This window comes from Hetaerina americana, unplaced genomic scaffold, assembly GCF_022747635.1.
Source record: "Hetaerina americana unplaced genomic scaffold, ioHetAmer1.1.p SCAF_6, whole genome shotgun sequence".
NCBI classification, from domain to species: domain Eukaryota; kingdom Metazoa; phylum Arthropoda; class Insecta; order Odonata; family Calopterygidae; genus Hetaerina; species Hetaerina americana.
The window spans coordinates 50011670-50033029 of record NW_027287205.1 but is presented as its reverse complement, the minus strand read 5'-3'; the positions used below and the strand labels follow the sequence as shown (position 1 = coordinate 50033029).

Sequence of the window (21360 nt, the reverse complement as noted above, 5' to 3'; positions counted from 1 at the left end):
TTCGAATCTAAAGGAGGTTGTGAGGGAAGGGTGCGGCAATGTCATTTTATGGCATGGGATGGCATGGAGGATTGAAGAAAACATCATGCTCCCCAGAAATCTTCTGAATTTTTCATGATAAAAATCTCACATTATGGTATTGAACGTTTGCCGGAAAACGTTTAACCCTTATATAGCCTTAGGACCCGATCAAATACCAACTTACGCATTTAAGGATCTAGCTTCGGAAATTGCACCGTATCTAGGAATCATATTTTAGGAATCTTTTTTATATCACAAGGTTCCCAGTGATTGGAAAACGGCTGTGTAAAACCTATATTTAAAAACGGAGACTAGGGAAACTGCAATTTCGTATTCATGTAATGGAACATAGAATTGCGAGTTCGATAGTAAGGCTTCGATAGTCATGGGTTATTGATAAAAGATTAACCCAGTTTCCGCATTGGTCATTGTCATTTTTCGCGCGAACAATAAGGAATCGGAATAACATTCTCCGGCTGTGCTAGCGGAAGAAAGTATTTTGGGTCAGAAGTTGTCTGGTGTGTAAGCACCCTCGGCCACACACCCTTGCGACGGCTTTATAGAGTGCTATGTAATGTCATGTAAGAGTAAATCGAGGTAGCTAATAGGCATTCCTAATGCAATGACAAAATGATAACACTTTTCCGCAGAATAGCTTGTTGGAAAGTTATGTAATTAGGTCATTATGTTCATACTCCACCATATTACACCTGAAACTCCCCAGTTTGAACGCATTCCTAACCTTTCTTAATTAATGGCAGCCTTCTATTTCGTTATTCAAGCGCTTGAAGTGTATCACAGCAAGAACATTTTCGATGTCGATACAAGCATATCCGACATAAATCACTCTGAAAAAATTTCCTAATGGAAATCGTAAGTTAAACTAGATGCATTAGTTTTGTCCGACGACTTCTCCCCCAAACAAACATCAACTGCCCATTAACCTGCGAAGCCACTCATTTACTTAAAATCAACATCATTTCATCAGCATTTCATATGTATTTGGCCTATGCTTAGAACAATACTGTGAAACAATGCAGATAGTAACAGTACATGGATGAGGCGTGCGTACATTTGGAATGACCGTATTTTAAAGATATTCATGTCAAAATAAATCCTTGGTTTGTCAAATCAAAAGTCTGAAATACATATTCTACAGACATGAATACCTTACTATGCATACATGCCTGTATATAACTTGTGTATTAGGTCAGCCACTGGCCTGGCGATGGCATAGAAAACTTTAAAACCCCAAAGGAAAAAGTAATGAGTTGTTTTTGGAATGTTTCCGTGGAATAACCATCTGTCTCAACGGAAGGAAGAAGACTCTTCTTCAGTCATGTTTTCCATGCCATCGCCACATCTATGGCTATCCGTATACTCACTTTTACTATTTATATTTTTGAAAATTACGCTGATAAATCTATCTACTGTTTGGTATGTTTCGTTTACTGGTCCGTTATTATCTTTCAACTCTAACGGTGCTAGTAGAATTGATTTCTTTCCCATTTATTTCTAATAAATGGCGCTTTGATATATGGGTGCGATGAAGAATAGGGAAGGTGAAATGGGTAAAAAGGAAACAAACCAAGAAATGCTAGGCATGATGGGGGGAGGAGATAAGATTGTTGGAATTCTTGAATTGCCGAGGGAGGTAGGAAAGGTGAATCCAGAATATTTTAATTTGGGATGCCATGCTGAATTATGATACGAGTGGAGAACGTTAAGCATACAAGGAAGGTGAAGGAAAAGGATAGGGGGTAGGATGAACAGATGAGGGATGGTAAATACATGTATGAGGAATCGAAGATCAGTTTAATGTAGCGTGTGCTGTTAGAATTTCTTGTTAGACGAAGCTAATAAATGTAGCGATGATCAGTATGAGCCATTCAAAAGCTAATTCAAACGCAAGGTTACCAAAAATAATAATAATAATAATAATAATAATAATAATAATAATAATAATGTTGAATATTTGAAACTAATTACTCCTATCTATGAGGAAACAGTACTGCTCAGTTTATTCTCAGAAACTTTTTTCGTTATAAATAATGGGTGATGAAGTCTGCTGTCATATACCTCTTATTCTCTTAGTTCGGGGGCGGCGAACATATGGCATGCGTCCCCTAAGTGGTCCGCAGAGCTGGGAGGTGCCCAGAGCAATTCTATTGTGACCATTTAATGGGCACGCGAGTCAAAGTCCACTCCTATTACGTATATAAACGTTGGAACTCAATCGCCAAAAGGTTCGCCATCCCTGTCTCAGGCTCTCGTGCCTTCGAACATTCTTTTCCCTTCCCCCTTAATCGTCCGTGGGACAACTTTCTCATTGAAGTAAATACTTGCTTCTCCTTTTAAGACGCTGAGAGGTGGAAAAACTGAAAGAGTATTCAGAGCGGTGGATTGAGTCAAAGAACATGACCAGAAATGGGAATATTTGAACTCCCCGGAGTCGAATTCTGTTTTCATTTCCTCGAACTGGTTCTGCAAGACAATAAGAGCACATGGAAGAGTGGCTTATAGAACGATGACGTTTTGTTTTTTTGGTTAACTGTGTCTATAATGGAAGGATTGTAAGTAGCCTATGCCATTTAATTGGAAAATGTATACAATTTTCCTTGCTATATTTAAGTAGAAATGTTAGTTTCATAATCACAAAACGATAATTTTAACCACATCTGCGTCAAAACTAACCCCGCAACCCGGGCGTTCGGGGGGTGTAAGGGCACCAACCTTCAACATACAAATATGAACAATAAATAAATGCTTGCCGATATTCATAAACACCATCACATACATGCATATCTACATCATACAATGGGTGTTTTCGAGTGATGCTTTAAATTTATCTTTTTGAATTAAATGTAGGGTTGTTCCAGTTTCATTTTGTATTTCCCCTCTGTGCTGCGTATGCAAAGAAATTTAATGGTCGTTGAACGCTTTTGTTATGCATAAATGGTAGTGATGCGTCTTATAACTATTGCATGTGAATAGTAGATAGAAATGAGTTGGTATTCAACAAAACTGCCAATGTGTGGATAGAGATGGCAGTGTTTTCCACAGCGACTTAGCTTAGGAAAAATGTTTAAATAATAGTCTATAAAAGTTCATATTCCCCTCATATTCGTACATAGGACCTTAAGTTAATCGCGTTAAGGGTTGAACGAAAAGCGTAAAATGTTCCCGGTATAGTGGTGTTGATGTAAAGTAATAATCTGTTGATCTTTGCTTCATTGGTTTGAAGTTCCGTCTACGAAGTTTCCTCATCGTACGGCATGAATGTTGTTTTAGTTGGGGATCGAGATGGCTAACGTGCAGACTACCCACCGAGAAGGCTCGGGTTCAAACTCTGGAGACAACAAATTTTTTCAGCGGTATTTCGATCCCTACTTGAGGTACTTTGTGGAGAACACTTTGAGTGAGTACTACGTCCGTCGGATGGGACATTTAACGGCGGACCCTTTGGTGCCTTTAGTTGAGAGTAGGCTAATGCCGACGCCGGGTTTCTCCTCATCCTTCCTTTCCTATCCATCCCTAATAGCGCAAATGACCTTAGCTGTCGGTCGCCTCCCATAAGAACTACTCCTAATTGTTTAAGTTTGTTGATAAATAAATTCAATTTATTACATTATTGATTATTTAATTATTCAGTAATGCACATTGAGCGAATTTTGAGGTACAATTTATTTTTTAGGGATATAGTCGACTTGAGTGAATTTGAAGGAAAAATGAACTTTAGTAAAGTTAGCAGTTCATTTACTCAATAAAGAACCAGTGACGACGAGGAAATAAGAAGAATAGACTCTGCATTAGTCAGACGAGAATATTGTAGAAATATCTTAAATAACTCTCAAAATATTCCAGAGGAATCAAAGGTCACCGTTAGTTTTCAAGGACAGATTCGCACTAAACTCGAAACGTGTAGTAACTGTCCTCGAATTTCACAAGGTAAGTTTAGCAGTGTGTTGGATGTGGCTTGCTGAAGAATTTCGTCGTGTGTTCGAGGAATTGGTATTAGTGTCCTCCCTGCTGTAGAAGTGTTTCTACATGTGAACTCATGGCAAGAATTTACTTTTGAGTATGTTTATTGAATTGTATTGACTTGAGCACTTTAGAGACTTAAGGAATGGAGTAAGTAAATTTAGGAAGTTCTCGAGTGCTGTACGATGCTAGCGTTTTTCTAAGAACGGGCTTCGCAGCAAACATTTTCCAAGCTTACGCATTAGAAAAAAATGTAGTTTTATTATTATTGGTCTCCTACCGATTAAAGTAGATTTTGGAGGGATATAGATTGAACGATACATATCGCAACCTCTCCCAGTAAGTACCACCTGACACCAGAAACTTCAATAAACCCTGCTTCAGTTCTGCATGCATCAGAATTAATTTAATCTGAGGTGTAAGGATTTTTATAGAGTGGATAACTAAAGCTCTTTGAAATTGAGAGCCCGAATGCTGACCACCACTACATTTCTAGGCCTCGCCAAACGCGACGCAGCGTGAAACCCTACCCCACTATAAACCCTTTTTCAATTCCTCATACAATTTAATTCCCTTCATTTCATCCCACATGATATATTCTTTTCATCCCCCTATACCCCGCCTGCCGAACTTCCCTTTCTCACAGTTTTTAACATTACAACCTTAATCAAAATGCTTCGCATTCATTTTTCCTGCCTTCTCGGAATATCTCCCAGCAGCCTTCCCTCTTTTCTTACCTTACCTAGAATTTCATTATTTTCCTTTCTGTCAATTTTATCCAAAAGATAAGAGCCCGCAGTGTCGAAAAAGGTTTGCTCTTAGAGAGCCTCATCTCTCACTGGACTGCAGTTAAGGTTTTAGCTTTATCCATCACCAAGTTTCATTTTGATAGTCGATTGAGGCAACACACTTTTGGTTATTTACAAAAAATGGAAAAATGTGAGTTTCGTGCGGTCGTTAAACAAGTCTATTTAAAAGGCAAAACAACAGAAGAGATCAAAGCTGAGTTGAGTGAAGTTCATGGTACATCTGCTCCTGTTTCCAATGAGTGTAAACCTGGCCGTAGATATAAAAATCGTTCGGGACGTTCAGTGGAAGTGACTTCCTCCGGAATAATTGGAAAAAATCCACGATATGGTTATGAGTGATCGACGAATCAAAGTTCGCGAGAGGACACAAGCATACCAAAAGGCGCTGTGTTTTCTGTGAAAAAAATCACGGCGAGAAGGCTACCGCTTATGCTCCCAGTAGAGAATAAACGCAATTGTGTAGCCGATGCGGAAGCTGATTTGGCACTTTTCGGTCGCAATCCTGACGAGTTTGAGTCGATACATACCCGTGGACTCACCTTGGATACACTACTTCAATTCAGAGGCAAAGGAGCGGTCGAAACTGTTTCTAAAAGCGATCTGGCGCCGAAGGAGGAGGAATAGTGAAATCGGCTGTCGAGGTAATGGCCACGGTATTTTGGAATACACGCGGAATCATCTTCATAGAAAACTTGCGAAAAGAACGAACGATAAATGGAGAGTCGTTCTTGCACCGGTTGAGCGAAGAAATCAAGAAAAAATGTCATTTGGCAGTGAAAAATATTCTCTTCCAGCTAGACAATGCCCAGATTTTTTTAATGGAATTAAAGTTCGAATTAAAAGAGACTCCCGTCGAACGAGGAGGTAATCGCTGATACAAGTGCCTATTTTTAGGACCTTAACAATGTTGCAGAAATGCTGAGAAAAGTGTATCGAGCTAACCGAAGATGATGCTGAAAAATAAAAAGCACTCGTATAACCGAAAGTAATTTGTTTTTCTATTTTTTCATAGGGACGTATTGAACCACCCACGTGTATGGGTACGCGAATATATGGAGCTGCTTCGGAGAGTTTCACCGCATCAAAACATTCATGGGAGTTCAAGTTACTCATAGATGTCGAACCTAATGGTTTCAAGGAAGTTGTACGACAGAACGTAAAGTTGGGCTGACGCGACTCAACGAGTCCTGTGTCAGTGATGGTTTTAAAATTCCCTACAGGGGATGAAAATTAAATGAACGTTTGTCACTTTTAATTTTTCCACGTCCACTCCAGGCCATTATACCAGTTTGATGAAAGGTCCCTGGGTCCAGTAGCCTTCAATATAAGACCGCGGTACGATATACGGTGTACGAGTATACGTAGGTTCTTGGTCCAGCTCAAAAAGCGAATTGAAGTAATCCAATTTCACTTGGACCAGTATCTTAGGTTATCATGGTATTTTACCGTTTATTTTAAATCAACCACATTATAATTTCATAAGCAGAAATTAATAGAAATTTCGAAGTTCATGCCATCAAGCTGTTTTCACAGCCCATAATGACCAAATAGAAAATAGAAATGGGTTTTTCTGGGGTGGATTGCGGTCGCTTAAGACGTGGGACAATTGGGGTCAACTGTGCGACGTCACGATGCTGCATGGACACTTCACTTTTGCTGGCAATTGGAAACATGCCTGTGGAACGACACAGTTTAAAAGTATTACGTCACACCATGTTTTGGATTCTGTGGAATTAATTTTTTGATTTTACGGAGAATTTTGAGCGGTGTGTTTCTGAGTTTCTCTGTCCACGCTATCCTGTCTTCTGAATGTGTCCCATGCGTTTTTCATTCCAGACAGATGCTGGTGGAGGGAAAGGCGGCACGGGCGCTGGCGTTACGGAGGGAACCGGAGGGGTGAATCTTCAAGGCAAGGTGATAGCGATAAGGAGGGAGGACCAGTCGGTGTGGGAGAGAAGGGCTCCTTTCTCGCCGTCCAATGTTAGGAGACTTACCCGTGCTGGCGTGAAGGTCATCGTGCAGCCTTCGAACCGAAGGGCGTATCCCATGCAGGTTAGTGGCCCAGGAAGTAGAGGGTCTCGCATGCTCTCCAAGACAGTGTAAGGGGATAAGGAGGCCCAACCGTTAACCAAGATTTCAACGCCTGCCGAGGACACTATGCAAATGAAGTTTAATATTCGCGTAAAAATCAAGAAATATCGTGTCGAAATAATAGAGCCCTTTCAAGGTCGTAATTTATACAAAATGAAACCAGATTTTTCAGTTCATTGAGACAATTGAAATCAAATTTCGATGTTTAATTACGTTTCACTGTGTTCGTAAGCAATTAAACATTAAAATTCATATTTTCACTTGTTAACAGTTTTGAAATTCATGCCGAAACTTGTCTGCCTCGTCTTGTCCCCACAGATGTGGGGAGGCTAAAGCAGTTCCTGATATCTGCAAGGTTCCTCTCTTCGTGAACCTATTTAAGAGAGGGGATCGAGATTATGCGGTGGCTAACGTACTGGCTTCCCACCCAGAGGGTCCGGGTTCAAATCTCGGCGGTGTTGAATGTTTTTCATTGGTATCTCGATCCCTACTAGAGATGCTTTGTGGAGGGCTCTTTGAGTGAGTACGCCGCCCGTCGGATGGGACGTTAAGCTACGGACCTCTTGGCGCCTTTTGTAAAGAGTAGGCTAATGCCGACCCCGTGTTTCTCTCCACCCTTCATCATTTCCTGTCCATTCCTAATGGCGCAAATGACCTCAGCTGTCAGTCACCTCTCCTAAACACTACTACTACCTATTTAAGAGATTCCTATTTCCTTTATAAGCCACTGTTTTCTAACTTGTCCTTTGACAAAATAAGAAAAACAATGCACATGAATACCAGCAATAATTATATAACCCTTTTCTATCTGGTAATAAATAAAGGACTCCATTTTAGACTGCACCAGCTACTCTGCCAAAATAGCTATAGGAAGCATCTTGTTCAAACTTCTTGAAGCATGCTAAGACCATTGGTGGCAGTTTTCATTCCGAATACCCAATTTTCTTCTCGTTTATTCAGAAAACTTTGAACAATCCAAGATGACAGCATCTTCAAAGTTGTCAAGGAGAAAGGAAGACTGTTTTAACATCAAGGTGATCAATACCAAAGTCCATTTCTCCTTCCTCTAAGAACATTAACCTGGTGGAAGAATCCCAGACAATGACAGCAAATGTCCTTATAACGAACTCCATACCTTTCCCAAGTCTTAGCCTTGATGAGCTGTTGATGCTCATTTCACATTCCTGCTTACCACTTTTCTTGCTCTGCTAATGCATCCTGCAAAGTTGTTGGGTCACTAATATTGTTCCATGAAGCCTTGCACATGACCACTGTTTCAGGATATATCTTCATTGTTTCTTCTGTTTGTACTAGGGGATATAATCTTCTTTTGTCTTCAGTTATTTTACCGCTCTCATCAGAGCTCTGCTGCTCACACTGTCATTGCTGAGATCTTAAGTTCCAGAGAAAAGCCTTCTGTTGAGGTATGACATTAATTCTGCCATGCAATAAATAAATCAGTACTTTTGTTTGTCCACTTTGTCCTGATTGATTATTTTTTTTTTAAGGTAATCTACCGGTTAAGGTAGGTTTTTGGATGGACAAATATTTTATTACTCCTAACAAAACACAAAATCCATCATCCTACTCTATATCAGGTCCCTCTTCATCTCTTGAGTACTTTCTTCCTCCCTTCATCCCGTCCAACATCCCTATCCTGTTCCTTCCCTTTCCTCTTTTGCCCAACATTCTCCCCTCTATCACAGTCTTCAGCATCCCACTGCCGGTCAACACCCCCTTCATCCACATTTCCTGCCTCCATAGGATTGCTCCCAACAAACCCCTTTCTTCGCCCACCATACCAAGCACTTCCTCATTTGTTTTCTTCTCTGTTCATTTCACCTTCTCCATTCTTCTCCACACCCACATTTCAAAAGCCTCCAATCTACGTCTATCCTCCTGCTTCAATGACCACGTTTCCGCACCGTACATAGCTACGCTCCATATCAAAGTTTTTACGAGTCTTTTCTTAACATCCTTACTCAAAGTCCCAGTCATCAACTCCCTCCTCCTTGTGAAAGCCTCTTTGCCTAGCGCAATTCTTCTCCTTACGTCCCTACTACTTTGACCTTGTTGGTCCAAGACACTACCGAGATACGTAAACTGTTCTACGTGCTCTAGTTTTTGCCCTCCTATTTTAATGTTAAGCTTGGCCTTTTTCTTTCTAGAAAATCGCATAACCTTTGTTTTATTAATATTGATTCTCATCCCATACCTGTCGCACTGAATTTCCAATTCACTCAGCAATGCTTGCAGCCCCTTGGCTGACTGACAAACTAAAGCTTGGTCATCAGCAAACCTAACTGATTTTACGAATTCCCCGCCCACTTTCATTCCTACCTCGAGTTCTTCCCATGCCTCTTTGATCATTTCCTCTGCATACAGGTTAAACAGCAATGGTGATAATGGGCATCCCTGCCTTACACCCCTTCCTAACACTGCCCATCCTGACTCCCCGTTTCCCACCCGCGCCTGAGCAGTCTGAGACATGTACAGGTTACGGAATAGACTCCTTTCCCTCCAATATATTCCTATTTTCTTCAATATACCCATTAGCTTTTCCCAATTCACTCTATCAAACGCTTTTTCGAAATCTACGAAACAGGCAAATACCTCCTGGTTGTATTCAATTGTTTCTGGCTCAACCTTGTGGAAATTCATGTTAATGAAATTAAGAATACAAAGTGACTTTCCACTGTTCTTTATTAGCGTACGACCGGTTTCAACGCTCAAGCGTCATCATCGGGTACGCTTGAGCGTTGAAACCAGTTGTACGCTAATAAAGAACAGTGGAAAGTTACTTTGTATTCTTAATTTCATTACCTCCTGGTTGTGTTCTATATTCCTCTCGATTAATAATCTCATTACTGCAAAGGCATCATGCGTACCTCTCCCCTTCCTAAACCCAAACTGATCATCCCCTAAGTAATCATTTGCCCTACTCTATATCCTTTTGTTTATGATCCTGAGAACAACTTTAGCTGTGTGGGATATCAAACTAATTGTCCTATAGTCCTCACATGACGTGGCCTTTACCTTTTTCGGAATAGGAACTAAAACTGATCTCACAAAGTCTTCCGGCCAGATTCCCTCCTCATAAATACTACGGATCAGCCCATATAGCCTTTTCCTCCCACACTTTCCTAAGCATTTTAAAAGTTCCACGGGAATGTTATCTACCCCCACAGCCTTATTTAGTTTCATCTCCCTAAATGCCCTTTCTATCTCATCGTCTAGTATGCCTGGACCTAAGCTGTCTTCCTCTACGTCATTTTCTTTTTCAATGTCTAACTTTGTTGGTGTGAGTTCTTTACTATACAGATCTTCTATATACTCCTTCCATCTCTCTTGGATCTTTCCTGCATCAACTTACTTACCTTACCCGCCTTATCTCTAACTGTTAGCATAGCTCTTCCTTTCTTACTTCCCGATAACGATTTAACTTTGCTGTACAGCGCACCGATTTCACCCTTCCTCTGCAGACTTTCCATATCCTCGCACTGCGTCTTCCACCATGCTTCCTTTGCTTTATTTGTTGACCGCCTCAATTTATTGTTCAACTCTTTGTTCTTCATTTTGCCTAATTCTGTATTTATATTCTTCCATTTTCGCCGCTCATCCATCTTTGTAATCATCTCATCCGTGATCCATGGTTTCGTAGTCTTTTAGCGTTAACGGTTCCAATAGTGTCTTTTGTGGCTTTAGACAACCCTTTCTTGATCATTTCCCATTTTTCTTCGATAGTACTAAGCCCTTTACCATCCTCCATGATTTTCTCTACCGCCTGTTTGTATTCCTTCCTTTTCAACCCATTTAATGCTTCTACATTCCATTTTCTAACTCGCCCCCCCTGCCTTATCTTTTTGAAACGTATGCTACATTTCTTAACAACTAAATTGTGGTCTGAGTCTGCATCCGCTCCCGGGAAGCTGTGGGAATTTATCACACTGTTCCTAAACCTGTGTCTAACCAGGATATAATCTAGTTGATATCTTCCTGAGTCACCTGGCATTTTCAATGTATTCCTGCGTCTTTTGTGGTGTCTATACTAAGTGTTGGTGATGACTAACCCCTGTCTCCTGCAGAACTCAACTGCTTTCCCCCCGCGGTAATTCCTCGTGCCTAAACCGTAGTCCCCCACCTCATCACCATCTCTTCCTTCGCCTACCGTCGCATCCGAATCCCCCATCACTATCAAATGTTTCCCTGCAGGAACACACGCGATCATGTCCTCTAACTGATCGTATATCCTATCGACCTCTTCTTCCTTATGGTTGCTCGGTGGCATGTATACCTGAATAATAACTAAGTTCGTCGGTTCTGCTTTAATCTATACTAATAATAATCTATCCGTTACCTGCTCTATGTTGACTACGCTTCTTCCTACCTCTTCATTTAATACTATGGCAACCCCTCGTTGGCTCTCGTCCCTACCGCTGTATATTATTCTATACTTATCACTCCAGTAATCCCCGCTATCTTTCCATCTCACCTCGCATAGACCTAAAATATTGATATTTCCCCTTTCCATCTCTCGCTTAATATTCTCCAATTTCCCTGTCCTCATCATTGTCCTAACATTCCACGTTCCTATTCTAACTAATTTGGTTTTCTTCTCCTGCATCTTCAGTCCTGCTGCTGCTGGTTTTCCCTTGCAAGGGTTTCGTGGGATGACGACCGCGGAAGCCTTGCCTCCCCCGCTGCCGGGCACGACACACGGCCGATTGGGCCGAGCCCCGTGGTTGCCAGGACTCAAAATATCTCTATAGCCCATCATATTTTTCTTGGGAATGATAATTGAGGTGGTTTCCCGTTGCCTTCCTCAGATTGATTATTGTCATTGGTTATCTTACCAGTCAGGGTAGCTTTTAGATTGACACAGGTTACACAATGGCGCAGCAATAATTCTCTTGCCTCTCCTAGAAAAACAATACCCAACATTCTGCTTTACAACAAGCCCATCTTCATTTCCATAAACTTCATCCCTTCATTCTGTTCAACCATCCTATTCCTGGTCCTTACTCGCTTGCCCAATGTTCTCCCCTCTATCAGTCTTCAACATCCCATTGCAATCAATATGCTCTGCATCCATCTTTCCTGCCTCCATTTGATTTTTCTCAACAATACCCTCTCCTCCTCTACCATGACTAGTATTTAATTTGTTTTTCTCTCTATCCAGTTAACCTTGTCCATCCTCCTCCGAACCCACATTTTGTAAGCCTACAATCTATGCCTGTCATCTTGCTTCAATGGCAGGCAACGAGGCGCAATTAGTTCAACAAGAGTCAGTATGTGTAGTTTTTGGTGTTTTGAGTGCGGTGAAGTTGGTCATAAGGCTAAGGACTGTCCAAGGAAACAGTCTAAAACTAATTCTCAAGGAACAGGTTGGTCGTTGTTTAACACGTTGTCAGTTAATATGCATGCTGGTAGTTGGTATGTACCCTCTGGTGCAACCAATCACATGAACAATTGCATGGATTGGCTGGAGAACTATGATGAGTGCGTGAGCAAAGAAATTCCATGCACAAATGGTGAAAACCTGTGTAGGAATGGTGTTGGTGATGTTAAGATAAGAGTAAATCATAAGGATGGTGAAAGACTGGTTAAGAATGTTGTTCATGTCCCCAATTTATCAAGCAACTTATTTGTTAGTACTTTGGCCAAAAAGGGTATGGTTGTTGTTTTCGACACATCAGGTTGTCAAATTTAATCCCAGAAGTGACTGTAAAATTCAGAGTAATGTAAAAGTAATGGCAACAGAGGTCGGAGGAATTTACAGACTTGGTGTGATGGAGACAGCCAACATGGTATCTACAAAGGATAGCCAGGAGTTATGGCACAGAAGGTTGGGTCACTTGGGCAGATATTACATGAGATTACTGCAAAATGTTATGACTACAGTTATTTCTTTTGTTGGATGAGATAAAAAATCTTGTATTTCTTGTGTAGAAGGAAAGCAAGCAAGACAACCTTTTAATAAAATTAAGGCTAAGCAAGTACAAGAAAAGTTAAGGCTTGTCCGTTCTGATTTGTGCGGGCCCATGATTGAAACTTCATGGAATGATGCTCGGTATCTCTTGTGCTTCATTGATGATAAGACAAGAAAGACTTATAGCTAGTTCCTTAAATTGGAAAGTGAGGTTATATCCAAGTTTCAGGAATTCCAGGCTATAGTTGAGAAAGAAACTGATATGAAAATTAAAATCTTATGTTCTGACAATGGGAAAGAATATGCAAATGATAGTTTTCAAGGTTTTTCTCTGGGTGTCAGGCATCCAACATCAGCTAACGGTTGAATACAGGTGAGAAGGTGGACCTAAGTCACTTGAAAGTTTTTGGTTGTTAGGCCCTTATGTATGTCCCTGAAGAATATTGGAGAAAATTGGATTCAAAAGCTGTGAGATGATTTTTGTGGGGTATTGTGAAAATACCAAAAGATGCGGTCACATTGATGCTAAAATTCCTACAAGAATTTGTAAAGCCAGAGATGTTGTGTTCTTTGAGGACCAAAATGAAGGTGAAGAAAATCGAGAAGCAGGCTGTCCCCAAGATGATGGGGTAGTTTCTGAAGCACAAGATAGTGGTAATTTCTAAAAGGTAGGTAGTTCTTCACAAGCAAGTAGGCTACCCTCTAGTGTCAACAGTTGAAATCCATAAAGAAGCAGAGGTGCAGCCAGAGTTGATATCCTCATCAGAGGGAAGAAATGAGGAAACAGATCAGGAAGCATCTGAAGACCAGGCATGTGCAGTTGATTGCAGATACCCCCTGGGAGAGAGGCATCACAAGAATTTCCCAAAACTTTTACGACTAAATACCTTGATGTGCCAAATCCACTTTCCTGTAAGTTCAAGCTTCTTCTTCTTGGTATCATGTCTCTCACTACTTCAATCAGAAAATGATTATTAATATAAACTGCTGTGTTTATTGCTTCTGCCAAGTAATTTTTGCCCCACCCGGCATCCTAAAGCCTATCTGTAAACCTATCTACTGGGATATTGTAAACCCTTAACCCTTTCTGCTGCAACATTCCACTGCTGTGTATAAGGTACATTCCTTGGATGTGCAAAAAAAAACTACGTACATTCCCCCAAGTAAACTGCCACCTGTTTATGAGCATATTCTTACTCATTGCCTTGTGAATTTGTGTTTAATTTTTTACCATTCTGTTTTTCCACCAGGGCTCTCCAAAGTTACCAAATTGACTGTCCCCAACTCTTTTGATTCAGAAAATTAACATAAATTTTCCCATTGAAAATGCCTGTTACAATTAACCTAGATTTTGTCCCATCCCAGCTCTTTTCACTCATGGGACGTCAAAAATCAGATGGTTTTCCATATTACTTAATGGAGGTTTAAATTTCACTTCAATGAATAATTAATCTTGCATGTTTTCCCTTAATGCATGACATTTATCATCACCTCTACTACAACTACTATTCCACCAGCAGATCCATCAGCCAAAGATCTTGCAGAATTTTGTGTGTCTCTCCCAACTTTCTGTGTAACTATCTCCTATTATTTGACACTACTGGTGCTACTTTCAATTTTTCATCAGCAAACATATTAAGTTTCTATATTCCACCAGCATCTATTCCAGTTAGCTGAACTTCACCCTCAATTTCACAACTGTCTTGTCTTTTGCAATTTGAACCAATCATACAAGACAGCAACTTTGAAACCCTTTATTAACTCCCATTTTGCTAACAGAAGGCATTTGAGTTCAATTCCATCAAAAAAAAACTAGACACAGTAATCAACCCTATGGCCAGTTTGGTAGGTGATGATAGGGTTCACCCAGTACTAAGCCTGACAGCATGTGAAATTCGCACATCAAGGTAGGGGGGCCAGTTGCTTTCCCTGTGTAGGGGGCCAGTTGCTTTCCCTGTGCCGGTTATGGTTTCCCAGGAAGATCTGGTACCCGAAAAATCACATAGCAAGGGTGGAGCCGCAGGTGCCCAGAGTGGTTTGCCCAGGAATCGAACCTGGGCCCTCCGGTCCATAGTCCAATGCTCTACCCCTGGGCTACCGTGATCCACTACAATTCCATTATAAACAGTAAATATTTCACTGTGGCACAATCATCAACCACAGGCAAGGAAAATAGTTGCAACCAATTAACCTCATTGTATATTTTGCTATTACATGCAAGTGTGTGAACTAAAATGCTGGGAATAACTTTCTCCCTCCAGTCTTTCCTTGTCATTGTATGTCATGTGAATGAGAATCTATGATCCAGTCACTATTGTCTGTTTTTCACATGGATAATGCAGCAAAGAGAACTGGCATCTTTTTCATCCTATGCTTAGCATTCTTCTTTTTGAGGATACTGAAATGGTTTGTGCTCTTTTCATTTGTAGCAAATGTTCATTTAAGTTTTAATGAACTTTCCTTCCTTTGGATTTCATACTCCAACTTTCTGATCCTTAGGTTTGGTATCTTTTTGGTTGTTATTGGACTAACATAGTCTGGTCAGGCTAACAGTGCCATAATCATCGGGCCTTATTCATACCCAAACCTGTCACACATCATTGCACTCATGGATTCGATGTCCATCACAGCACTGATGGCATCTAGTATTTGTATGATGGAAAAAAGTTCAAGTATTCTTGCATGGGAAAGTAGTCTCTATACTTGATCCGATAGAGTTTTTGAGCAGTGCAAGCCTCCCTGTAAGCCACAAGACAAAAGTATAGTCAATCTTTTCTCACAACTTCTTAGCAGAATGAACTTTCACCATGCCCTAGGCTTCATCAACCATTTATGTTTTATGCTAGATCTTTCTTTAGCATCTTTGCCTTCCATCATTCTATGAAATGACTGTGCCTAGCCACAAGTCTTCACCAGTGTAAAATGTCTACTCCAAATTTCCAATTGTTGCAAGTTCTCTTACCAATTAGCTTTTTGAGGCATAAACCCCATTCATGCTGGTATTATCTGTAAGGCTGCCTACATTTGCTTCTTCTGGCTGCAATACAGTTAGTACAATGATAAGTATTAGTCAAAAAATATGTTAAGACAGATTTCTCAAAAAAAAGTATGTGGAATATTACAGTATTAAAGGAATCTTCATTGAAAAACATCTGCTAACAGAATCATGACATTCATTTTCCTATTATAAAGACAAATTGATTACCCTTGGCCACCAGTCTAAGGGCATTTTCTTGTTTTACAAAGTTTGATGACATGCAAAAGAATCCAAAAGCAAACAGTAACGTATTTTTTAAGAGAAATTTACTACTATGCCCATGCAAACATGTAGGTAGGCAAGTGAATTTGATGTCAAAATCTATCTCAAATATAATTGCATTAATGGGATCAAGTGAACAAAAAGCATTGAGAACGTATATTTCTACCTTCTCTTATACACATTATATATTGTTCACTTGGTGAAATGACAAATTTATGAAAAATAAATGTCCATGGGCCTCAAATTGAATCAACAGACTTCAAAGAAAACATGCCTGGTATTTAGCCATTCTACATAGGTCAGTTTGAGCATTTTAGCTCTTGTATGTGCAATTACTTAATTAATAGAATTTGCTGAGGAAATGGTACTACAGCATTCCTTAGTTTCTTGAAAATAGCAGTAATGCTGGAAATTTTTAATGATTAATACAATATGGTATGCCCTTGTTTGCTATTTTTGAATTATATTTTTCTAGTAAGCTTGTCTTCTCTAATTGGTATTTTTTGTAAATATGTATGTTCTGTATTCATTTTAGCTATTTAAGTGATTTGGATGGTTTCTATATGACTTTGTAGCCTACTGAAATAAAAGTCAATATTATTGTTAATATAAATTTTGATGAGACTAATTGAATTCTTTTTTAAATCTGTTGGTTCATATTAAAGGTAATAATCTTACTTTAATGAGATGGTACTGTTAATTATGAATATACCTTAATCCTAACTAATGCAGGCATTTCACAGTATAAAAATGATTCACCTTGACTGGAGTTCAACCCTGGGTCCCTTGATGTTGACATTTACTTATTATTTGCATCTGATTTGTCTTAAATTATTTATCCAGAAAACGTTGACTAAATATTGCATGGCTTGAAAATAAAATAGCAGAATAAAAAATGATTTATATACATAAAATTAGCTCTGTTCAACTCCATTTACGCAGTGAATCTCAATATTACAGATGCCCACATCCTCCTGAAATATTAAGACTAAGTAGGAATGAAGAAATATCCCAGAATGCATAAGAAAAGAGGGTACATTTGCCCCTCCATGAAACATCAGATTCCTTTGTTATACTTGCCAATACTGTTTAGTAACACAATAGCATTAAGGATTAAAGAGGACCCTGAGAAGTAGTCTGTTTTCATTTTTCTCCTTAGGCTTATCAAAGTTCAGGAGCTGTCATCCAAGAGGATATATCTGAAGCATCTGTTATATTTGGTGTGAAACAAGTTCCTGTAGATTCTCTTCTTCCTGACAAAACCTATTGCTTTTTTTCTCATGTAATCAAAGCTCAGGAAGCTAATATGCCCCTCCTGGATGCAATTGTTGAAAAGGTAGGTACCAGATAATTTTGGAAGATTTATGGTTGAAATTTTTGTCAAATTTATTTAATATTTAAAAGCATTTCTTTATTTCCATCCTGTACCAGTAGAATATTCGTTTGATTGACTATGAGAAACTAGTTGATGAAAGTGGGCAGAGAGTGGTAGCATTCGGGAAGTATGCTGGTGTTGCTGGGATGGTCAACATCCTTCATGGACTAGGTTTGAGGCTGCTGGCATTAGGGCATCACACACCTTTTATGGTAAGATTTGAGATTATGACACTACCATTTAATTTAGAAAATATGCATAAATTCTTTTCAAGTGGAAAATTGTTGTTTGTGATATTTTGATTTAGTTATCGCTAACTAACTAACTAGCTCATATCTGGCAGGCTTAAACTAATGTGGCATTCAGATTACATAAAATGTGGAGAAGGAATTTAATTCAGTGTTATTATGACTGTAAAACACTAATTTCATGATTTTTTAGTTGGGAGTCTTAAAAATCTTATTAACACTCATTCATTTTTAATGCAAATCCAAAATATGACACTAGTGAGGACTATATACCTCGAGCAATTATGTGAGGAATGCTCAACATTTGGTTGTTATTATAGCACTTAATGCAAGCTACTTTTTTCAGGGTAAAAAAAGAGAAAATTCGAGTTAAATTGGTCAATGAAATTTATAGAATTTCAGATTGACCTGAGATTGACTGTGTCCTCATGACTAACTTTTATTAGACTCTTCAATTGATCAAAGTAATTGAAGTGTGAATTTAAAATGAGTTGAAGGAAAACTGATAGCTCAGGAATGATGAAATATTGGAGAATATATATGATAAACTATATGCAGTGCTCAGCTGGCACCTTAGCAAGTTGAATTTAGAAATCTAGAATGGAATGTGTTTGTCCTTTTACATATAATAAATTTATTAAACTATGAAACTGCTCTTGTTCTGATTAACTGTAAAATTGTAGTATGCATCACAATATGACTTATTCCAGTGAACAAATTCATGAATGTAGGCAAATTTAGTAATATTTCAGTGGTTAATGAGTTGAAAATGGTATATAATTTGTATAGTCCTAGTAAATATAACTGGTTTAAAGAATATATTCCTTTGCTTTTCATGCTTTTCAAATATTAGTTCAGAATTGCCAATTTTATGCAGTCTTTTCTCATAAACTTAATGAACATGTTCATACACTTTTCTTAGTCTGGATAATCTGCATTATTTTTAAGAGAAAGGTGTGTTAGCCCATTTATTAAAGAGTTGACTGAAAAATCTTGGGCCTTGAAATCTAAGTGATAACTCATACCATGTTATTCCAAGCTACGTGATTTCTGTGTACTGAATATTTCAAGGAAACTTGAAGTGCCCAAGTCCTAAGGTGAAGTTAGATATTTCATGGGGCTCAGTTAAGTGGTGAGCTCTTCCTACCCTTTGCATTGGATTTACTGAACTTGAAGCACATACAATGATTATATTAATGTATCTTCATCAAACATGTGGTAAACAAAACTATATATGTATAAAGGGTTCACTCTTGTTAATTGTTTTCCAGGAAGTGCATTGTCCAATTCCAAATTATTGCATAGTTTTGCACGATAATTTTTTGGAACATTCCAGTAATTTGAGTGTGCATATCCATTCCATTGTTTTTATTTTGACTGTTGTTCTAGTCTCAAGAATTAGTAACCAAAGAGCCAAACCAAGCCATCTGTGCTGTGGCTTCAGAAAGAATGAAGTTCTAGCATTCATTGCCACTCTCTTAATAACATATAAGACTGTAAAAATGAATACAAATCCAATGCTTTTCCATATTCTCATTATATTTTATTTGAAATCCCATCTTCACTTTGGTAAACTTAAATTAAGAAATCTTCTGACCTTTAAATAGAATGTAGGTGCGCAAAAATTTTATTAAGACCTAGATGCAGCTGCCTTGGTAGGAGAAAATGTTACAATAATGTATAATTATGGTACCAACATGGACAGTATTACCATGCTTGAAGGTGGATTATGAAGTTAATCAGGATTTATGTATATTTTTACTAGAACAGTATTAGCATATGAATTGATTGGTATGCAAAGTTTAGTTCTTATTTTCATATTCTTAAAAATACAGCACATTGGCCCAGCTCATAACTATAGAAGTTCATCCATGGCAAGGCAAGCAATCAGAGATGCTGGATATGAGATATCATTAGGCATGATGCCTAAATCAGTGGGTCCACTGACATTTGTGTTCACTGGTTCAGGCAATGTGTCACAAGGGGCTCAAGAAGTGTTTCAGGAGCTACCGCATGAATATGTACCACCTGATATGCTGAAGAAGGTAGCAGAACATGGAGGTGAGGTACCCTAGCATACATTTGCTTCTGAATTCCTAACTTGAAAAATGCATATTAGTAAAAGATTTTATTATAATTTAGCATAATCATTATTCTTCTTGGTAAATTGTTCAGTTTAAATGGATTTAAAAAAATAATGAACTGACATTTAAAGTTTTACCTGCAATGGTTATCAATTACCATTTCCCCTGACTACTGCCCAAGTAACCACCACCATTGGCCAAGAGTTTAACTCACATTTTAGATGCTGGAAACTAATTTTAAAGGTATAAAATAAAAAAATATTTGTTGCTTAATGAGTTTTTAAATTTTAGTGAGGAAACACTTGAAGATCAATGTGTAGTTGAATGAAATTATGTGAAAATATGATTTTTGCCTTTAAAGATGTAATTAATTTCCTGTGTTTCACTTCAGGAGTGAATAAGTTGTATGCCTGTGAAGTAAGTCGCAGAGATCATTTAGAGCACAATGAAACAGGAGGTTATGATCCTCAGGATTATGAAGAAAATCCACAGAATTACATATCCACTTTCAGCAAAAAGGTAAATTGAGTTAAGAAGGAAACAGCACCAATCTTTCAAGTCATGTTTTTGGAAATTATAGAGATAACCTATGTCAAACTCTTTCATATTTTCACTTTAGTAATGGAATTTTCATTGTTTCTTAACAAAATATTATTGAGAACAAATTTGAACAAATAAAAAATTTTCTGAGCATGTGATTTTTTTTCAAGGGTTACTTTAGATTGCTTTGAGAATGTGACTTGATATATTTCATTGACTCATTTCTGTGAATATGATTTAAATGGTAATATCAAATGTATGACTATGCCTTACATCATTAGATAGCTCCATATGCTTCAGTGATCATCAATGGCATTTATTGGGCAGTGGGATCGCCAAAACTGATGACTATTCCGGATGCAAAGTATCTGCTTCGACCAGCAAATACTCCGTGGCTTCCACGATCTGTTGGAACGCCTGCTCTTCCCCACAGAATGCTTGCCATATGTGACATCAGTGCTGACCCTGGAGGCTCCATAGAGTTCATGAATGAATGCACTACAATCGATACTCCATTTTGTCTCTATGATGCTGACAGGAACAAAGACACAAAAAGGTTTGTTTCATCATGGCTACTAATTTATTTTCTGCTCGCATGCCAATCCTAGACCAAAATGCTTACCCACCTATATTTAAAAGAAGAGATGTGAGCAACCTATAATCATTTGTGTCCTCTGATAACAATTGTTTCTTGCGATTTTAAATTTATAGATTGAGAATGCTTGACAATATTTTCTGCATGAATGTTTTACTATGGGCAATGGGAGCTCTGACCATCCATGAATTCATGAAGTTGGTGCAAACTCTCTCTCTTTCTTAGTTGGCCATGGGAATGAAGATTTTACTTTACTAACAATAGATCTAAGAGTTATCCTGATGTCTTCTTGAACTCTTGGACATCATCATCATGCATTCCTTGGCAACTTTTGCACTTTAAGAATTTTCTGGTAGCATTTTTTTGTAAAATTATTTTTAATGCCTCTCAAATTCAATGGATATAGTATGTGGAGGGGTCTACTCTAT

At 38.6% G+C, this 21360-nt stretch overlaps 1 protein-coding gene across 3 annotated transcripts in view; it reads left to right on the top strand.

Annotated features, from left to right (window-relative positions):
• Positions 1-21360, top strand: part of LKRSDH (lysine ketoglutarate reductase/saccharopine dehydrogenase) — a 97181-nt gene that overhangs the window by 31497 nt on the left and 44324 nt on the right. For all 3 annotated transcript variants that reach the window (XM_071594192.1, XM_071594193.1, XM_071594191.1), the window contains exons 3-8: positions 6648-6863; positions 17250-17426; positions 17525-17677; positions 19549-19774; positions 20189-20316; positions 20619-20893. In XM_071594192.1, coding sequence (XP_071450293.1) covers positions 6648-6863; positions 17250-17426; positions 17525-17677; positions 19549-19774; positions 20189-20316; positions 20619-20893 — 1175 coding nt within the window. The remainder of the gene's footprint in view (positions 1-6647; positions 6864-17249; positions 17427-17524; positions 17678-19548; positions 19775-20188; positions 20317-20618; positions 20894-21360) is intronic.